At 36.9% G+C, this 20,601-nt stretch overlaps 2 protein-coding genes across 5 annotated transcripts in view; one reads left to right on the top strand and one right to left on the bottom strand.

Annotated features, from left to right (window-relative positions):
• Positions 1-20,601, bottom strand: part of LOC149539754 (phosphoenolpyruvate phosphatase-like) — a 357,723-nt gene that overhangs the window by 300,203 nt on the left and 36,919 nt on the right. The window lies entirely within an intron of this gene.
• On the top strand, positions 12,903-14,198 carry LOC149539755 (uncharacterized). Its single transcript, XM_089800956.1, has 2 exons — positions 12,903-13,816; positions 13,928-14,198. Exons 1-2 carry the CDS (start codon positions 13,595-13,597, stop codon positions 14,114-14,116), a joined length of 411 nt encoding a protein of 136 aa, XP_089657082.1. The 5' UTR covers positions 12,903-13,594; the 3' UTR covers positions 14,117-14,198.

Here is a 20,601-nt window from a genome sequence, read left to right as displayed (position 1 = left end):
GAGCCAAAGATTCTGCCAGCCTGTGTACAGTGAATGAAAGTTTATAGCCAGAAAAGAAGGAGATCCCACTCACTTGATAGAATGGTAGATCAAGAACCCACATCTGCAGAAGTCATGACACTACTTAGGGATCTTTCAAAGAATCAAGCATAGATCAATGACACTCAACGACTTATGGAAGAAACTCTCCAGAAACTAGATGACAATAAGATATCTAGGGAACAAAATGGTCACAGTACCGACTTCATTTCGGGAAAGAAGAGTCCTCATCCGGCACGCTCTCGACCTTCTATGCCAACTTTCCTTACAAAAACGGAGGTACCACATGAAAAGCAACCAACCTTTGAGGAAGTTAAAGAACAGTTGAAAGAGGACTAGAAGAATGCAAACTTGGAAGAGGATATATCCTACAAAGATTACACAGAATTGAGAATGCAATATTCTAGAGGCGGAAATCAAGCATATTTTAACGACGATCTCAAAAAAAAGTTGAGTAAAGTAAATCTGTCACTATTTGATGGATCCAGATCCATATCTACCGAAGCATGGGTAATGAAGGCCGATACTTACTTCCAGCTTAATCTGATGCTAGAAGAAGCAATTAAATTTGCAGCACTCCACTTGGAGGGAGTGGCACATGAATGGTGGCATCCTGGTACTATCACACTTGGGCATGACCAAGTAAATTTATGCAGAATTCACTGAAAGATTGATAGATCGGTTTGATGGTAAAGATCCGGAACTTAATTTTATTTGCACAATTGAGGCAAACTGGATCAGTCGACCAGTACATCATAGAATTTCAGAAACTATCTGTTTTGATTACAGATATTTCCAAAAGGAGACAGACAGTGCTCTTCATGGACAAACTGACAAAACCACTATGGGGTTGGGTAAAAAGTTTCAATCCTACCACCCTTTTGGAGACTATAAAAAAGGCGGGAAGAAAGGCGTCATCGTCAACATCATCCTCTCGAAGTTGCTCCCACTCCAAACCACTAGCATTTCCAAGGGACAAAGATAGAAAACCTCTGCTAAAGAAGCCTTTGTTGGACAAAGCTACCAAACAAGAGCTTCAAAGGAAGAAATTATATTTCAATTGTAAGAAGCCATGGGAACATGGGCAGAAATGCCTCGGTACAGGGAAAATACACTCCATCAAAGTCATGTCTAATGATGAGCACAATCGGGAGAATCTATCCACAGAGGATGGTCACCCCAAGAGGACTCCAAAATGGTTAATTTGAACTGTACAAGGAGGATCGTCGCATTGGTATAGCGTGGAGGAACCATCACCCTAGCTGGGAGACCAATATGTACGGTATTCCAAGTACGTGGAACTCTTCAAGGATAGAGGATCATTGTGATGCTCGATAGCGGGGCCACTCTAAACTTCATAAATTCATCTTTGCTGAAAAGAAGAAGTCTACCTACAGAGACACAAACAGGATTCTAGGTCAAGGTCATCAAAGGAACGCTTTTACCCTATACGCACCTTGTTCCCCAACTAAGTATCACGATGGCTAATCACACTATGACAGAGGATTTCTCTATGGTGGACCAAGATGATATGGAGGTTATTCTTGGCATACAGTGGATGGAGACACTAGATGAATACACACAGAATTTCAAGCGGATCGACTTCACTTTTGTTGTCAATGGAAAGAAGGTTGTTCTCTATGGGATGTCTAATGAGGGACCAAAGGAAGTTTCAGCATAGCGGATGGAGGCCATTTTTCGGCATGATGACATTGCATGGGCTGCACATTGTTTTGTTTTAGTAGAACCAATAAAAGGACAATGGACACCGCACCGGGATAATGATCTTCAGAATATCTTGAGCACCCATGATAAAGTTTTTATAGACATTCCTCCCAGCATACCTCCCCATCGTGGTTTTGAGCATACCATCAAATTGGAAGCTGGCACCAAACCAGTTATCATCGCACCACACTGCCATCCAAAGAAATTCAAAGATGAGATTGAGAAGACAATTCAAGAGCTGCTCGAGAAGGGATGGATCCGTCCCAACTCTAGCCCTTTTACATCATCAGTGTGAAAAAGAAGGATGGGATGTTGTGCATGTGTGTGGACTACCGTACATTGAATAAGAAGACAATAAAAAATAGATATCCTATCCCCAGGATCGATGAATTGTTGGATGAGTTGCATGGTGCAGTTTATTTTTCTAAAATAGATCTTCATTCCGAATACCATCAAATAGACATGTGGTAAGATGTAGAGAAGATAGCTTTTCATTGTTATTATGGGCATTATGAGTTCCTGGTCATGTCATTCGGATTAACGAATGCAGTAACTACTTTTCAATCTTGCATGAATCACATCTTCAACAAACAATTGTGTAAGTACTTGCTGATATTTTTGATGATATCCTCATTTACAGTAAAACCTGGGAAGAACACCTGAGACATTTGGTGAAGTCCTAGGGATCATGGAGGCTCAGTCCTTGTTTGCCAAGCAATCCAAGTGTCAATTCCAAATGACAGAGATATTATACCTAGGGCATGTTGTCAGTAAATATGGAGTACAGATCCATCTAGAAAAGATTCAAGCTATCCTTCATTTGCCCTCGCCAAAATCACTCTCTGAGTTGCAAGGGTTCCTTGGGTTGCGCAGTTATTAACGAAGGTTTGTAAAAGGATTCTCTCAGCTCAGTGCATCGTTAACAAATCTGACAAACAAAGGCTCCTTCTAGTGGAATGAAAAGGCACAACACACTTTTGATAAGTTAAAAGAAACAATGAACACTTTCTCGGTTCTCGCCTTACCAAATTTCACTCAACCCTTCATTCTGGAGTGTAATGCATCCAGAGAGGGCATTGGCGCAATATTGATGCAAGAAAGACACCCTATAGGCTATGAGTCGAAAGCTTACGCAAGCTGAGCGCCTCTATTCCATTTATGATAGAAATGCTGGCCATTATACATGCCCTAACCAAGTTTCGGCAATATTGGTGGGTGCCAAGTTTGTCGTCTATATCAATCATAATAGTTTGAGATATTTTCTGAAGCAATGAGCTCTGAACGAGGGCAACAAAAACGAGTAAGATTCAAGCTTTTCATTTCCGCATTGAATATGTGAAGGGAAAGAACATTGTGGTTGCAAATGCCGTGTCAAGAAAACCCACCATCTGCTTACTGTCTTAGATCTTAGTTGATTGGAAGGCACACTTATTGGTGGAATATTCAAAAAACACATTTACATGTAAGCTAATGAACCACGATGTAATGTCCCCATTTTGTTCCAGCATCAAAGTTTCAAGGATTAGCCTATTGTTGCAACCCTCATAGGCTAATTATTGTGGATAGAGGGTCTTCTGAGGCAATGGTTTGGCTTAGGAGGGTCTTATCTTCTCCACAATTCAGCAAGCTACAAGTTGGTCTTCATTTGGGTTAGATTGGAATTCATTTCGGCTTAGCTTTGTGTACTTACTATTTGTGGTAAGTTGGGTGTTGATTGAGATGGACCCTTTCTATTTTTGGAAAGTGCATTTGGACACATGGAGAAATAATAGGTATAACTCCTATTTCAAAAGACATTTAAATGATGAGCATTTTGGGAGTAATTATATTTTTAGTGGCCAAATTATTATTAATTTATTAAATGGCTAATTATAAAGTTATAATTTCACTTTAGTTGAGAGTTGAGTTATCATTGGAAAGACCCATTTATTAATTAGTTAAGCCAAGTCAAGTAAAAGAATCTAATAGAAGCTTCTAATTAATGTTGTGTGGTGAAGGTTCTTGAGTGAAGTTACATTTTTGCAACAAAAAGGGCATCTAAAGGTTATAGATACAAGCCCATTTGTTGAGAAAAATACGCTTGAATATTTATTTGTTTTTGTTGCCTTTGTGGCATTTTCTGAGGTTCTAAATTTTGATGCCCTTGCTGAAGTATAAGGGTTTTGATGCTGAGAAGTGGTTTTTAATTCACAGCTGAGGTATTGTGAATTAGTTTCTGAGAATTGTTTTGAATCACTGCTGAAGTATAGTGATTTAATTATATTTTGGGATATTGGTTGAATCTTCTCTACTGTATTCTCTATGGCTGAAGAGTGATTGTTGGTTGGAATAATTTAGTGTCTTCTCACCTATATTGATTGTGGTTGAGAGGGCAATTCTATCTTGAAGAGTTTGATAATTTATATCTCTAATTTCTAGTAATTTCTGATTTGGATTTCTCAAGGCTAGACGTTTGTGGTTTTGCTGGTGATAAAATTGTTATGTGATTCCAAACGGGAATTGTCTGAAGCATACTAAATGAATAAATTCAAAATTTGTTGTGAACCATTTGTTGTTTCAGATTTAAATATACAAATTCACATGGTGGATTTATATACTAGTGATTGATATTTATTTGAGCAATGTATAAGGCTAAGGTTAACTAAATTTGTGAAAAAGTGTTGCATTTTTCGATACCGTGTTTTGGAATTTTAAATACCATATATTCAATGATAATTGGATTGTCTGCCAAGTGTTTGTTGAAATGTCAAATGTCTAAATAAGTGGTATTGCTAAAAGTATAACAAAACAGGTGTTTACTACATAGATTAATTAAGAAATGTACATAGATAATGAACACGAACAGCAGAACTCTTCTTATTATTATTCACATATGCCAAATAGTACATTATGCTTTTTGATCTCATGAATACAATGCTTCCCGAAGGGGTTATAAATACTTTCCGAAGAACATTCTCGAAGGAGTCCGTCGGCCACATACAACATGTCGCTACATAACAAAAATCTTTCCGAAGGGACCCGTCGGCTACATAACAAGAACCTTTCCGAAGGGACCCGTCGGCTACATAACAAGAACCTTTCCGAAGGGACCCGTCGGCCGATACACAATTTCCTTTCCGAAGGGACCCATCGGCTGATACACAATTTCTACCGACGACAACAGGATTATTATAGACAATACTCAGGATGATCAATACAAGGTGGCCAATGACATCATTTACTGTAAGGGTTGGATAGACTTAGTGCTTGAATCCAAACTGAAGCAGAAAATCCTGAAGGAAATACATGCCTCACCTTTGGCCGGATACCCAAGGTCTCTCAAAACCTATAGACAACTTAGGGAGAGGTTCTCATGGAAGGGACCTAAAGATGATGTTTTGCAATACGTGCAGAAATGTGTAGTTTGCCAGTAAAATAAATCCGAAAACACCTTACCTGCAGGACTATTGCAACCCTTATCGAAACTAAAACAGAAGTGGGAAAGTATCTCTATGGACTTCATCACCAAACTTCCTGAGGTAAATGGAAGGGATTATATCTTTGTGGTGGTTGATAGATTGACAAAATATGAACACTTCTTCACTATCTACTCAGATTTCCAAGCTACATAGTTAGCCGACTTATTTTTCAGAGAAATTTATCGTCTACACAGGTTGCCCCGAAACATTGTTAGTGACAGGGATAGAACAGTTTCTCAATATTTTCTAGACAAAATTGTTCTGGTTGGCAGGAACGAAATTGTCGCCAAGTACTAGCTACCACCCTCAGATAGACGGACAAACAGAGATTGTGCACAAGTGGCTAGAAGGCTACCTCTAGAACTACGTTTCAGCACAGCAACGGGCATGGGTCAAATTGCTGCATCTGGGGGAATACTGTTACAATACAACTTATCACATGTCTATAGGGATGGCACCCTTCAAAGCACTGTATGGGTATGAACCCCTTTCATTTATGGACATGGTTTTGGGTGACAGTCACACACCTAGGGCAAAGGATTGGCTTCAAGAGAGGCAATACATTTTGAGATTCTTGAAGGAAAACTTACAAAGGGTGCAAAATCAACAAAAGATCTACTCCGATAGACACTGAATCAAGAGAAGTTTTGAAGTGGGTGACTTGGTCTACCTCAGGCTCCAACCGTACAGGCAATCCTCATTGAAGGGAAAAGGGAAAGAAAAATTGAAGCCACATTTTTATGGTCCTTGTCATGTAACTTGCTGCATTGATAAAGTTGTCTATGAATTGGAACTGCCAAAAGGGAGCCGCATCCATAATGTCTTTCACATCTCTTGCTTGAAGAAAGTTGTGGGACAGAACTTCACAGTCACCACAGTTCTTCCACCCCTCGACGAAGAAGGGAAGCTTGTATTGGAACCGGCCGAGACCATTGATGTATGGGAGAAGACACTGTGTAACCATACCCTAAAGGAATACTTGGTACACTAGAAACACTTGCCACTAGATGACACAACTTGGGAAGGTAAACACATTTTCCAGCATTCGGAATTGCACTTTCTTGAAGACAAGCAAATTTTGGGATGGAAGGAGTGTAATGTCTCAATCATAAAATATATAATTAATCTAAACTTTGTTTATGGGCTGATTTATTTTGTATATCTCGAACCCATTTTTATTTTTTTCTGTAGGTGTTGTTGGCTATCTTTGTAAACCCTCTGAAGTTCCTCCGAAGGGCATTTAAGTACAGCATGTAGGTAATAGCTGGTATGCAATTGGGATTATTTTATTTGTATTACAAACTCCTGTTGGAGTTCTCTGTTGTTTGCCATTTCGGAAGTGAGAGGTCTTCCCTACCTGGCTATCTCGATTTCGATGATCTTCAACCCTCACCCTATTCCGTCCTTTGTGTCACTTTGCTCGATATGGAAAATTGGAGCACCATCTTTGTTTGCAAATATAATTACTATTTGGAGATTAATTGCATATATTCATGATCTCTCTCTCTCTCTCTCTCTCTCTCTCTCTCTCTCTCTCTCTCTCTCTCTCTCTCTCTCTCTCTCTCTCTCGTGTACCAACTTGTCTGTGTTCAATATATCATATACAATTCACTACGGGTTGGTGTCACCGAATTACATCGCATATTTTCCATCATTGGAAAACTCACTCAGAGGTACAAATTGTACATTTCCATTTGCTACACTCACCGTACAAATAACTCCTATCTACCGTATGGTCACCATTCCAACATTGTACAACTACCTTATCAAACTGTACGGCTACATCCTCTCATACACTACACAATCATTCAACTCAGCTATATTGTACTACACACGTAACATCATTGTATGACACACACAACCCTGCTCACCTTACCTACCAGCCTCCACTATATGATCTCCAAGACAGTATGACATCTTCACTCCTTTCGTACATCAGTTGACCATAGTACGATAGTATCGTACTGCCTATTCCTGCCCACGCCTTACGGATGGTGTCCAACCTACATCGTACGGGCTTGGGCATATTGTATGCATTGTCTAAAGTAATTTCTAGCAATCACAAGACTCACACACAAGCAATCCATTTTTTGTAGGACATTCGAACAATGAAACATTACAAAGAGCAATGCAAGGATTCAGATGGCTGACCAAGTATTTCATGAGAATGGCTTTTGGCAACTGGCCAAGGAGATTATGTAGGTAATTTTCCTTTTTGTTCACGTTTTCATTTCATTTCGTCATTTTTGTTTATGTCATTGTTTATCTTTAAAAGTAAAACTAAAAATTTGAACTTTCACAATGATCACAATTCATAGTCTCTTATTGTTCTACAAATTATTGATGGAGAGAAGCCCACAATAGGATAAACGATGCCACAATTTAATTTGTAGGCCTATACATGCAGCTGCCCACTACCTTAATCAAATACTTCATTTTTGCCAAGATTTCAAGGTCAACGAAGAGGTGTTGAGGAGGCTCTATGAAGTTGTAAAATGAATGTTTTATGATTCATTAGTTGGAGCACACATAGTCCGTGAGATACAACTATTTAGGACTTCGCAAGGAGACTTCTTCTCATGAGATGCAAGAAAAAACGGACACTACTGGTGCCACATAAGAATCTATGTAGGGTATAGTTTAAATTTCAAATCTTAAGCTTTTCTATCTATGATTTTGTTACCATTTTACATTGATAAAGTCAAAAGTTATAGAATAGATTATCGAATTGATTTTTAGTTTTTCTTGTTTCAAAGGCATAGTGGGAGATGTTTAGTACTTAGGTACCAAATCTATGAAGGATTACAGTTTGTATATTGAGCCATCCATGTAGTGCTTAAAGATGCCAGCATAACTAGACCATGTTTGAGAAGATACACTCAAAAAAGCACAAAAAGTTGGCAGTGGAAAGGTTGAACGATCCTGTGTTTGTTCATTACAATCTTTGCCTCTGTCAGAATAGACAGATCTTGGATGCTAACACATTTCCTATCATTTTAGAGGAGGTTGATCAATAGGCAAAGTAGAATACAGAGGTTGATGATCTTGTCTTCAGTGATGAAGACTTGGAATGGGTTCATCATGTGGATCTATAGGTAGAGGCAGTATCAATGGCAAAGGAGGCTAGAGTATGAGAAGACCCACTAAAGGACCCTAAGACCAAGAGTGATAATGATGTAATTGAGGATGTGGATGTCACTAAGGTTGAGCCTTATACACAAGCAAAGACCATGGCTGCAAAATCTTCAATGACCTATATTAGGCGTACACGTAAGAAAGTTACAGGGTCAACTGGTCACTCATATAGGCTACTCTAAGCCTTGGTCTTCTAGGCTCTATTTTATTTTGACATATATTTTGAACTTTCAATTCTGTGGATTTTATATTCCATGAATATTGTAGATATTTGACAATGTCGCTATTTTTATTTCTATGTGTTATTTAGTTTAACTTTTCCTTCAAAAATTTGTGCTTATATTTATATGATCAATGTATACTTGTGTATGTGTGCAAAGTAGCTTCTATTCATCACAATTATTGTGTCTTTAAGGTTAATTTGTTAAATGATGCATGAAAAAAGTTTTAAATCCTTCAAAATCTTTGAATTTCTTGGGATTTTCGGTTTGTTAAGTCCTTATTGAGTTTTAGTTGAGTCCAAGTCAAAAATTAGCTTTCCAACTTTGAGTCGAGTTTGGTTCTTGTAAACAATAGCATGCACATAATCTCACTTACTTCGAGTCAAGTTCGGGTCTTATAAACAATAGCACACACATAAACTCTCTTCTAACAGAACTAACTCCTAAACTAAAAACTCCTTCACTATAATATCCCCATAAAACTTGTGATTGATAAAGCAACATCATATGGCCTTGATGTGATAGGCCTAGCACACCCAATTGAGTAAGCAACAGTAATAATTATTGAACTTAGCAAATATAGTAGAATTGGAAGTTATAAGACAAAGATGGTCTAATTAATTTTACAAATTACAATGGTAGTTTACAATACCATGTAAGTTTGATCAGCAAAGTGTATGAATAAATTGATAGATACCAAAAGATATCTACATCAAAGAAATCAACATGAAAGTTAAAAATAATATCATTGCACAAGAAAATCATCCTATTTATAAGACTTCATGATTTTTAATTAGACATCTTAATGGGAAGTGATGGGAAGACAATACCTATTTCATCGAATTTGAATTGCATCAATAGATAACCTCATAAAATATAGTGATCTATATATTAAATAACAATAAAACAATATTCATGATCACTGATTAATGTTACAAATATTTGGTCAACTAAATAATTAATTCATGGAAGAAGTGTGATTTGCATAGTCATGATGGTAAATGCAATGTAATGTCCCCATTTTTAGCAGGTTCCTACATTTGGCCAAGTCAGTTCACCATCGTGACCCTCGTGAGCTGACAATAGGATTTACGGGTCTCAGTTGTGTGGTTATAGGCTTTCCAGCAACCTATGGTGTGTTTTGGCTCCGTTTGAGGGACTTACTATTTATAATAAGTCAATCTATTGGCTCTAATGAGCTCAGTTGAGTCAGAGGAGTTCGAGGATGCTCTCAGTTTTTATTTTGAGCTTCTAGTTTGGGCTCCAAGAATCTTGGTGGGAGCGTCTATTTATAGTAAGTCACCCCGTCAAATTCATTTATTGTCTTTCATCACCAGGATCACTTTGGTGTTGTCAAATTTTGATTATGATGCCTCTTCAGTTGTTTTCGCAAGATGGGTGAATTATTATTATTATTCATATAAATACGTTGAGGTTGCTATTTTTTATAGTGTTGTTGGTTGGTCACCTTAGTATCATAGCTCATTGGAACCGGGACAAAGTTTTAGATCATGGGAACAAGAAACAATGGCCTTACGTGTCAAAATTTTAAGTTATGATGGAAAAGGTCATTTTCGAAGCCAAAAACAATTAATAAATTAGAGTATAATGGCACTTTATTATATTTTAATGTTGTGTGTGGGAAGCTTCTTAAGTGAAGTTCATTGGAGAAACTTTGTGCCATTTGGAGATTATAAATATGAGCACATTTGATGAGTAAAGCATCCAATTATTTAATTATCTTATTTTGCTCTTGTTGTATTTGTGAGATTTCTAAGTCTAAAGTTTGTGCCCTTGCTGAAGTATAAGGGTTTGGGATCGATAGCTGAAGTATTCTAAATTTAATTCTGAGAATCCACAGCTGAGGTATTGTGGACCTTTGAATTTTATTACCGTCTCCTCTTTCTGTATTATCTGTGGCTGAGGAGCATTTATACAATTGAATATTATAATTTCTCCGTTACTCGACAAGGTTTAGTCTATAGATTGGAGTTTGTTTTGGGCAGCATTTGTAAGGGTAGACTGTGATCGCCAGATTGAAATTGGACGAGGCGGCTTTTAGTTTGACTTTGCAATTACATTCTACAACAAAGTCCAGATTCTTAATTTGTAAAATTCAATTAATATTACATAGTTTGAAAGTAAACAGGCTGGCTTCAAATTCTGATTTATAATCAGCCAACAATTAAATTCCCTTTTCATTATATTGCTATATGGTTTGTTGATGAATGAATTCAGAGGCTAGTGTGAATCATTTCAGAATTGTTTATTGGCATTTAGTTTTTATTTATGCACTACTTATAAAGCCAAAATTAAATAAATTTGTGATCATTTTCCTGTACATCCTGATATTGTGTTTGAAAATTTAAGACATCATATATTTAGTGGTAATTGGGTTGCTTGTCAAGTGTTTGACAAAATGTCAAACCATTGAAATGTGAAAGAAATTGATGCTTGATTCAACTATACCCAAACAGGGTTATTACATGCAACTCCTCATTACATATTAAAGAAAACCTATCCACTCCTCAAAAGGCGTTGACCAAAATTGTTCATATTGTTGGGAGATTGTTGGAGATTCCTATTAGGAATTGTTGTTGGCTATGTTTTGTCATTGATATCAACATGTATGTCTATTAGACAATGCTCTTGATGATGACCAGTGTAGAAAGAGTTTTAGTGAAGACACAGTATGTTGAATCTGAGCTAGCAAATCTTATGGGATGATGTTTGGTGAGTCCACATGCTATGTTTGTCATTGCATGGGGTTTTTGAGTTGATACAGAGAAGTTACAGAAGAATTGTTGAGGATTTGTTAGTATTTACTTAGAACTATTTCAGACGGAGGTCTAGTATACTCTTTGATGAATTTTGGAGGAGCAAAATTGTAGTCTGCGGTTCACTTTTATCTGTAGATTTTCTTGTGGATTGATGACTCAAAAGTCAATTTGATTGTTGGACAATGAAAAGGAATTTATTTTCTAGCCAACTCAATTAGGAAACATGGTATTTGAATTATTATGATTAACTATTAGATGATAGTGTGTTATTTGATATTGTAATATCTTCTAGCCTTAGTTACCGGATTCGCCTGGAAAAGGCCGGATCCGGGCTCGGGTCCGATTCGGATCCAAATCCACGTATGGATCCGTGAGGATCCGGGCAGGATTCGTAATCCTGCCTGTGGATCCGTAAGGATCCGCGGCCCGCGGATCCTTACGGATCCACAGGCAGGATTACGAATCCTGCCCGGATCCTCGAGGATCCACGCGCGGATCCTCATGAATCCGCGGCAATGACAGGAGGAGTATGCAAAAACGTGGGCCCATTATCATTTTTTAATGTTTTTTTTTTGCCCTAAAGGCCCTAAACCCTAAAAACGACCCTCTAAATCACAATGCAAGTTCATTTGCTCTCTATTTTGCTCTCTATTTTGCTCTCTCATTTTGCTCTCTCATACTTGCTAGTTTGAAGTGAAGTGCTTGGATTCGAAGGAGATCAGTTGTGGAGCTTCAAATACCTTGCAAGAAGTGTTTAAGGTATGCATTTCAACCATATTTTTGAATTCTTTCATAGATTATTGATTTATTTTTAGTTTTCCAAATTTTCAAGTTTTTGTGCAAGTGTGAAGCATGGTTTTCTTTCACTTTTTCTAGATTGCAAGAATAGAACAATGAGTAGTCAAGGCTTAGTGGGTGGGGGTGGGGCTGCATCACCAAGCTTCAAAATTGATAAGGGGTCTCCTTTATGGAGACACACAACAAGAGTTGCACAATGTCCTGGGGGTGGGGCATACATATGGAAATGTAATTTTTGCAACATACAACATAGAAGCTCCTATTCACGAGTGAAACTACATTTTTTGGGCCCTGCGGATGAAGGAATTCACATGTGTCAAGGTAGTGATAAGAAGGGATTACCAGCTGCACAGATAGCAGCATTAGCAAAAGAGCAAGATGATGCTGATAGAGCAGTTGCAAAAGCAAAACGTGGTGCTTCCCAAAAAACAAATATACCAACACCATCATTTGATCAAACAAACACAAGAACACATCCTTTTTTGCCTATGCCAACTACAAATGATGAAGATGAAGACCCATCTCCACTCACCCGCAAGAGAGGCCCACTAGATAGGGCATTCCAAATTGAAAAGAGAGACATTGCTGATCACAAAATTGGACGTTGTTTAATTGCAAATGGTGTTTCATTTAATTTTGCCAGATCACCTTATTTTAGGGAGATGGTGGAAGCAATAAATGATGCACCCCATGGTTACAAACCGCCTAGTTACGAGAAGTTGCGCACTACCATATTACATGATGAGAGGAAAAATGTAGAGGCTCAACTTCAACCAATAAGAGATTTTTGGGTTCAATCGGGTGTGTCTATTATTTCGGATGGTTGGAAAGATTGTAGAAACAGTCCATTGATCAATGTTATTGCTGTATGCCCTAAGGGGGCAATGTTCTTGAAGGTAGTTGATTGTGAAGTGCAAGTGAAAGATGCAGAATTTATTTCACGCATTCTCATTGATGCCATAGAGTCAGTGGGTCCTGATAATGTTGTTCAAGTGGTCACGGACAATGCAAAAGTTTGCAGGGCTGCAGGGATAATTGTAGAGTCTAGATATGATCATATCTTTTGGACACCATGCACCGTCCACTCTCTCAATTTAGTGATGAAAGCAATTGGCACCAAAATAGATTGGGTGAAAAGGATATATGAGGAAGCTGAAGAGATTCAAATGTTTGTGACAAATCACCACATGTCACAAACAATTTTTAGGAGTTTCTCAGACTTGGAGTTATTGAAGGTAAATTTTTATATTTAATATATAATTGAATATTATTGGATTCCACAATTATTAATTTTTGTTGTTGTTTACATTAACATGTTTTAATTTTTAAATGTTTTACTAACTTGAGTTTAACATGTTCTTAGGTTGCTGAAACCCGCTTTGCCTCTCACACAATCGTCTTGAGACGACTTGTGAAGGTAAAAGAAGCATTGAAGCATATGGTCATTAGCCCCCAATGGGGCATTTGGAAGAATTCCAATATAGCAAGGGCTTTAAATGTGAGAAGAATGATACTAGATGAGGATTGGTGGGGTCTTGTGAGTTATGTGTTGGAAATCACCGATCCAATAATGGCAATGCTTCGCTTCGCAAATAGTGATGAGCCATGCCTTGGGGATATTTATGATTCCATGGATAGTATGCTGGAAAAAATTAAAATGGTAAGTTTTACGCTCTTTTACAACAATTTTTTATTTGAGAGATATCTAGATTCTAAAGTTTAAATTGACATATTCACTAATTATAATTATTATTCATATTTCATATCTTAGGTCATACAGAGGAGGGAGAATGATCCTGAGGACACCCTTTACAAGAAGGTGGAAAAAATTGTTCATCATCGATGGAACAAGATGACCACACCTTTGCACCTCCTTGCATATGCTCTATCCCCGAGGTACTGTAGTTCTTATCAAATGTTTGCACTTATTTTATCCAATGTTTGTGCTATTGATATTTGATAGTGTTCAATTGTCTTTTGTTATCCCCAGGTACTATAGTGCAGATGTACTTCGCCTTCCAGGTAGAGTACCACCATTTAGAGATGCAGAGGTTGCAAATGGGTATAAGAGGGCACTAGCTAAGATATTCCAAGATCCAGAGATTGGGGCAATTGTGAGGAGTGAATTTGAAATGAGCTTTACTAGTAATCAATTAAAATAAAACTGAAAACCCACATGTCTCAAATAATTATTCACCAAAAATGCAATGACAATTGAAACACCAAGTTTTGCTGAAATTTATATTACTATCTTGGGCAGTAATGATAATAGTTTTTTTTTTTTTTTTTTTTTTTTTTTTTTTTTTTTATTTTTTTTTTTTATATTAAAAAAACCTGGTGTAATATATTCCGCCCTTACTCCATAGAATTGTTAATAAGAACCTGAAATTGCCACTGTCCCTGTTGTCATTCGTGGATGAAAAAGGTAGAGGCGAATCGGCTTCCTTGTATTTTAAACTATATCTGCGGTTGGCAACCTTCTCTCCTAGATCTGATTCTTATTGTTGCATGTCCCGCGAACTCCGTACTGGCTATCTATATATATTTTTCCTTCTGTTCCTGGAACGATCTGTTGATACCCCAGATCTGTTAGGAGACGCCCATATTCAAAGAGTGGGTCACGACCTCTGTCTCGGCTGATGATGTGTGGACGGGAGGATGGGTTTTCTTTGTTAGAATAGCTTCACTGCTCGGCTCCGATCTGTTCCTACCCGCAAGAAATACCTTCGCCTATCCGACAATATTTATTCTGACTATGATCGGGGTTGCTGTCTCGCGTTTTTATGAAGGCTTGGATCTTAAATCGCATGACCGATCATTACGTGTCAGGCCCGAAATTCGCCCATAACCTTTCGTAAACAACAGTTTAAACACCCGCCAAACTTTGCCCTCCGAATTAACCCTCGAACCTGCGACGCCGGCAATTCAATGATCCGCACTCATTACTGGCATACGAAATGTGTTTATAATTCCGTCTATAATCTGTAATTCCTCCCCTCTGTTTTGTGACGGATATCAGAGACTTGTCCGGTTCTAATTGATATTCTGGCTTCTACTACGAATTTGATCCAATCTTGTAATAGTTTAGAGTATGGCAACTTATTCTTCTAAGTCTTGAAAACCCCACTTGACCTTAGGTCACAGATTTCGCCCTGTTAAAGTGACTGTTGTATCACTTTCAGATTGCAATATTTCGGATGATATTCCACATCCTCAAAATTGCTTACCCATGGAAGTTTTCGTTTCCAAGGATAAATTCGAGAATTTGCAGACCAAATGGCTACAAGCTCCTCCAGCTGAAGAAGAATAGAATCCACAAAACTGCTTGTTCCAAAATGGGAGCCTTATGTCCTCTATTTATTCACTTTGCTGAGAAGTTTCTAGAAGTTTTCCGGAATCATCTTTTATGATGTACTTCAATTATTAAAATTTATAAAATTAAATAAATAACTTTATAAAGTTAGAGTACAACCTTAATTTAATATTAGAACGAGTAGGCCCCACTTACTAAATTATTATTCTTCGAGAGCAAAATTGTAATTATCGGAAGACAAAAATGACCCTCTTCCCATAATCATTTGCCTACGAGAGTCGATGATAGGCAAATCCCCTGTTAAAGTTATGTCGCTAAAAAGGGGACATGACAGAATTTGCTGCTTTCAACTCAGGTGAGGATTTCGACCCTATTGCCATAGCAGACCAAAGTAGGATGGGTGCCATCAAATGGTGGTACCTTCATGGGCAAGCCTTCATGTACCTCCAACCTCTTGCCATAAAGGTCCTATCCCAAGTAAGTTTGTAAAATTAAGCTTAAGGTTAACATTCTCAATTCCTTGAATTTATTATTTAATTTATTTATCTTGATTGTTGTATTGATAATTTTTAATTTCTCTTTAGGTTGCCAGCTCTTCTGCCGCTGAGCGGAATTGGAGTACTTACTCCTTTATCCACTCAATCAAACGCAACCGGTTGGCTCCAAAAAAATCAAAAGACCTTGTGTTCATTCACAACAATTTGCGCTTGTTGTCACAGAAGGATCCCAAGTACAAGAAGGGGCCCGAAAAGCTTTGGGATGTAGCACCCGAGACTCCTGATTTAGATATGACCATCCGAGATCTTGCTAGATCCACTCTAATTGATGTGGATGATGAGGAGGAGGATTATGAGTTAGCAATCCCCTCTACTACTAGTGGTTTGGGTTCCTCTACTAATACAGATGCAGCACTTGCAGCTCACCAGTACCCCTCTGATGCGGATTTTCTTGAAAATTCATTTGATGATTAAATAAAAAACTTTAGTGTTGACTCTTGACTCTTTTATGAGTAAATCATGTTATAAACTTTAAGTTTAATGATCTATATTTTGAATGTTACAAGCTTTCACTTTCAGTAATTCAATGTGAATGTGTTGATTTTCTTTATAATCGTGAAAATAGATTAATTATCAATGTCATTGATCAAGTATACTAGATTCATACTATGAAATGATTTAGTTTTAGAATTATGTATATTTCTCTTATTTTTTAGTATATATATATGCACGAATCCTCCACGGATCATAATTGGGAAAAAAAAAAATCCCGAATCCACGGATCCGATCCACATGCCCGAATCGGATTCGTGTCACGAATCGGCAACTAAGGTTCTAGCTGACACTTATGGAATTGCATTGGTTGGTGTAATTTATTTTGTAATTAGGTATCATATTGAGACAACCCAATAAAATGTTAGAGACTTGTATAAGAAAGTAAACCAATTTGTGAAATCGTGTATGTACTGATGGAGAGGATGATATGAAGCAAAGATGATGATATGAAGATCAAAGTTGATTAAGAAAATGTGTAAGTGGAATCTAATATTGTACTTCAAAGGAATTGTATTGGCATAGTTGATGCTTTCAGGCAGCTCATCTCAGTGGATTGTTGTCCATAGTGAATTGTTGTTCACCTATTTGGATTGTTCTCCAATCAAGGTTGTTGCCTTTGTTATAGTAGAGAAGTGAGCTCCAGGTGAGTGCTTGAATGCATGTGATTTTCCCATCAACCTTTAACAGGGTTTAATATGTACTAGTACATCATCTAGTGGGTTTAATCCCCATCATGGTTTTTCCCTTAACCAGGTTTCCACGTAAAAAATATGTTGTTATGTGTTATGGTGTTATTTGTTTTGCATTGCATTTAAGTTTACATATCTAATATGAGAAGGGTGGTTTAATCTTTTAATTCGGCCGCAACTGATTCAGCCCCCCCCCCCCCCCAATTGTGTGTTATGCATTGTTATTCCTAAGAATTAGTATTAAAGCTCTTTGGTTCTCTTTTTGAAGCGTAACTACTTGAGGAGATCAATAATGGCCTTTAAGAAGGAAAGTTTGAAGTTTGATGGACCTAACTATTCACTATGGAAAGGAAGGATGATTGCACACTTGATTTGCATGGGTATAGAGCATTTGAATTATACAAAGAACCCCTAACGGATTCCAAATCTCGAGAATGCAGATGAAGAACTTTTACTACAATACGATTGCCAAGGAAGCCTTACTCAGTGCCCTAGTTGATACCAAATATATTGATGTGATGGAAATGAGACTGCTCAATGAATTTGAATGAAACTGCAATCACTCTATGAAGGTGAAAATTTTGTGCGACAAGGGAGGTTAGAAAGCCTAAAAGGAAAGTTAGAATCTATCAAAATGAGTGAAGATCAGACAATCGGGACATATGTGCAGAAGACGACGAAAGTTGTTTGTGGAATTAAAAATGCTAGATGAATCATTACCGAAGATGAACTTGAGTACCAGATTCTAAGATCCTTGCCATCTTTTTATGGCACCAAGATTGTTGTTATTGAGAAGATACTGAACAATTCAGGATGTAACACAAGATATAGTGGTTGGTAAATTGTCTGCTTTTGAAACAATTAAACTTGGAGATGCTTTACCCATAGTAGAATTGACGTTTAAAGCTATTGTTTATAAGAATAACATTGACATTGATTGTGACAATTCTACTAGTTCTACAAGATTTGGCAGACATGCTAAGGAATGGGAAGAAATAGAGGAAGAGGAAAGGAAGCTAGAAGAATTGGAAGCTATGATTGTGGAGAGGATACTAAAAGGTGAAGGTAAGTATGAAGGGAAATTGCCTTTTAAATGTTTTGCATGTAATCAGATTGGTCATTTTGCATCTAGATGTCCAGAGGGAGTTCCTAAACATAACCCAAGTAAATTTAAGCCTAGATATCAGAAGAAATGTTATTATGTTGCCCATGATCATGCTTCTGATGATGATTATGAAAAGAGTGAGGAAGAAATTGTTTTTGTTGTTATTAAAGATGAAACCCCTATGATTGAAGAAAAAGTCTTGGTTACTCGAATTGAGGAGATGAATCATAGGCAGTGGATGGTCACAATCACACCATATGACATGAGATGTGAATAAGTTTGTGAGGCTTGATAAGTATGATGTGGTGTTCTTAGATCTGGTGACAGCACTCCTTGATTAATCAAAGGAAGAGGTCCAATTACTCTTATACTGATGATGTTTTATTTGTTGAGGGGCTAAAGCATATTCTTTTGAGTGTTGAACAATTGGTTGACAAAGGTTACAATCTACAATTAAAGGATGGAATGTGCACTATTACAAATGATTCCAGAATTAAGATAAATCTGAAACAAAAACCAAAGGTAATGTATTTCATTTGAATTCAGTAGAGAAAATATGTTTGGTTGCAAAGATTGATGACAATTGGTTGTGTCATAAGAAATTTTGTCATGTAAATTTTGATAACATTGTGAAGATTAATACTTCTAATGTTGTGAGAGATCTACCAAATTTGATGAAGCATACTAACACATTATGCAAGGAATGCACTATGAGGAAACAAACAAGAATTGCTTTCAAGAACAAGACATATAATGCTTCTGAGAATTAAAATTTGTTTCATACTAATTAATGTGGTCCTGCGAAGACAAGGACTTGGTATCGTGAGAGATATCTCATTCTATTCATTGATGATTATTCTAGAATGATGTGGATCGCATTTTTGAAGGAAGAATCAAAAGCTTTTGATAAATTCAAGATATTTAAAGCCAAAGTTGAGACTAAACTAGAATAAAGTTGAAATGATTGAGATCTAATTGTGGTGCAGAATTTACATCTGGAAATTTCAATGCATATTGTAAAGTTTCTACAAATTCTGAACAACCAAACTAATATAATGCCTTTCTTGACTTGCTGAACATGGTCTTGAATATATCAAACTTGTATATGAAGTGTTATTTGGTGTATAATAATTATTCTACAAATGTTTTTTTATATCTGCTACAAATCGTATAGGGTAGTAATGCTAAAGGAGTAGACCTTATTTTTTTCGTGTGTCCTTTATCCACATTCACACCCTACATAAATATAGCAACCAAGGGGCATGTCCTTAGAAAGAACATGTCCCTGTCTAGGTTGGCCTTAATTACTTTCTTCAAATCGACGTCCAAGAGAGAATTACCTTTAGTTAGTGATTAAACTAAGTTGATTAAGTTAGTCTTTAACTATATTGCCCCAAGGAGACGCCGATCAGAATAAAGGGAATGACAATTATATATAGGCCTTTTATCTAAGGGATTTCATGCATTATCAGATTTGTACAATCTGTGTAATCAGACCAATATGATGTCAAAGTTACAAATTTAACACTCCCTCTTAACTTGATAATCATATTGAGAGATAACATATCTAGCACCATCAATTAAGATGAATAAGCATAGATTGGTACTCTATATCTATATGAATCTTCTAAGCATGCGGTATCATTGAACACATGATACTATGTCATATTACTATACCTGTGATACGACTTATCACTTATACTTGTGATAACAGTATTGCATGGAATGCAATATACAGGATAAAATCCGGAGAATGATTAAATTCTTCCTTTATCCAAGTTGTGACTCATAGGTATTGGTAGTCTTAATCACAATATGATCCTAAGTTAAGATTAACAAGAACACAGGATAAAATCCAAAGAATGATTAAATTCTTCATTTATCCAAGTTGTGACTCATAGGCATAGAAATGTCTACATCACAATGTGATCTTGAACTCATCCAAATCTGACTATAGTTCTCTATTTTCAATACATAATCTTAGAGATCGTCATCTCTTATAATGTCTTTTATACAGGTGTTCATTATCTTAGAGATTGTCACCTCTTAGATAATGAATACAAATGGTGAAGCCCATAACAGTCAATAGCCTGACAATAATAATTTTAACTAAAAATTGTTTCATTAATAATTAAAGAATAAAAATGAATTATAATTCAACCATACCAAGTCTTTTCCTGAAGTGATGTATCTTCACTCGAGAGAGAGGTTTAGCAAGAATATATACTATATGATCTGCAATGCAAATGTATTTTAATTTTATAATATTCCTGTCTACCATATCTC

The sequence above is a fragment of the Cupressus sempervirens genome, chromosome 9, assembly GCF_028749045.1.
Source record: "Cupressus sempervirens isolate cs-2001-9-10 chromosome 9, ASM2874904v1, whole genome shotgun sequence".
NCBI lineage: Eukaryota > Viridiplantae > Streptophyta > Pinopsida > Cupressales > Cupressaceae > Cupressus > Cupressus sempervirens.
Note: the sequence above shows the minus strand (reverse complement) of the source record. Positions and strands in the feature narration are given on the sequence as shown.

Coding starts and splice junctions, on each gene's coding strand:
- LOC149539755 (XM_089800956.1), top strand. CDS start 13,595: ATGGTCATTAGCCCCCAATGGGGCATTTGGAAGAATTCCAATATAGCA. Junction 13,817..13,927: donor TGCTGGAAAAAATTAAAATG/GTAAGTTTTACG, acceptor TTCATATCTTAG/GTCATACAGAGGAGGGAGAA.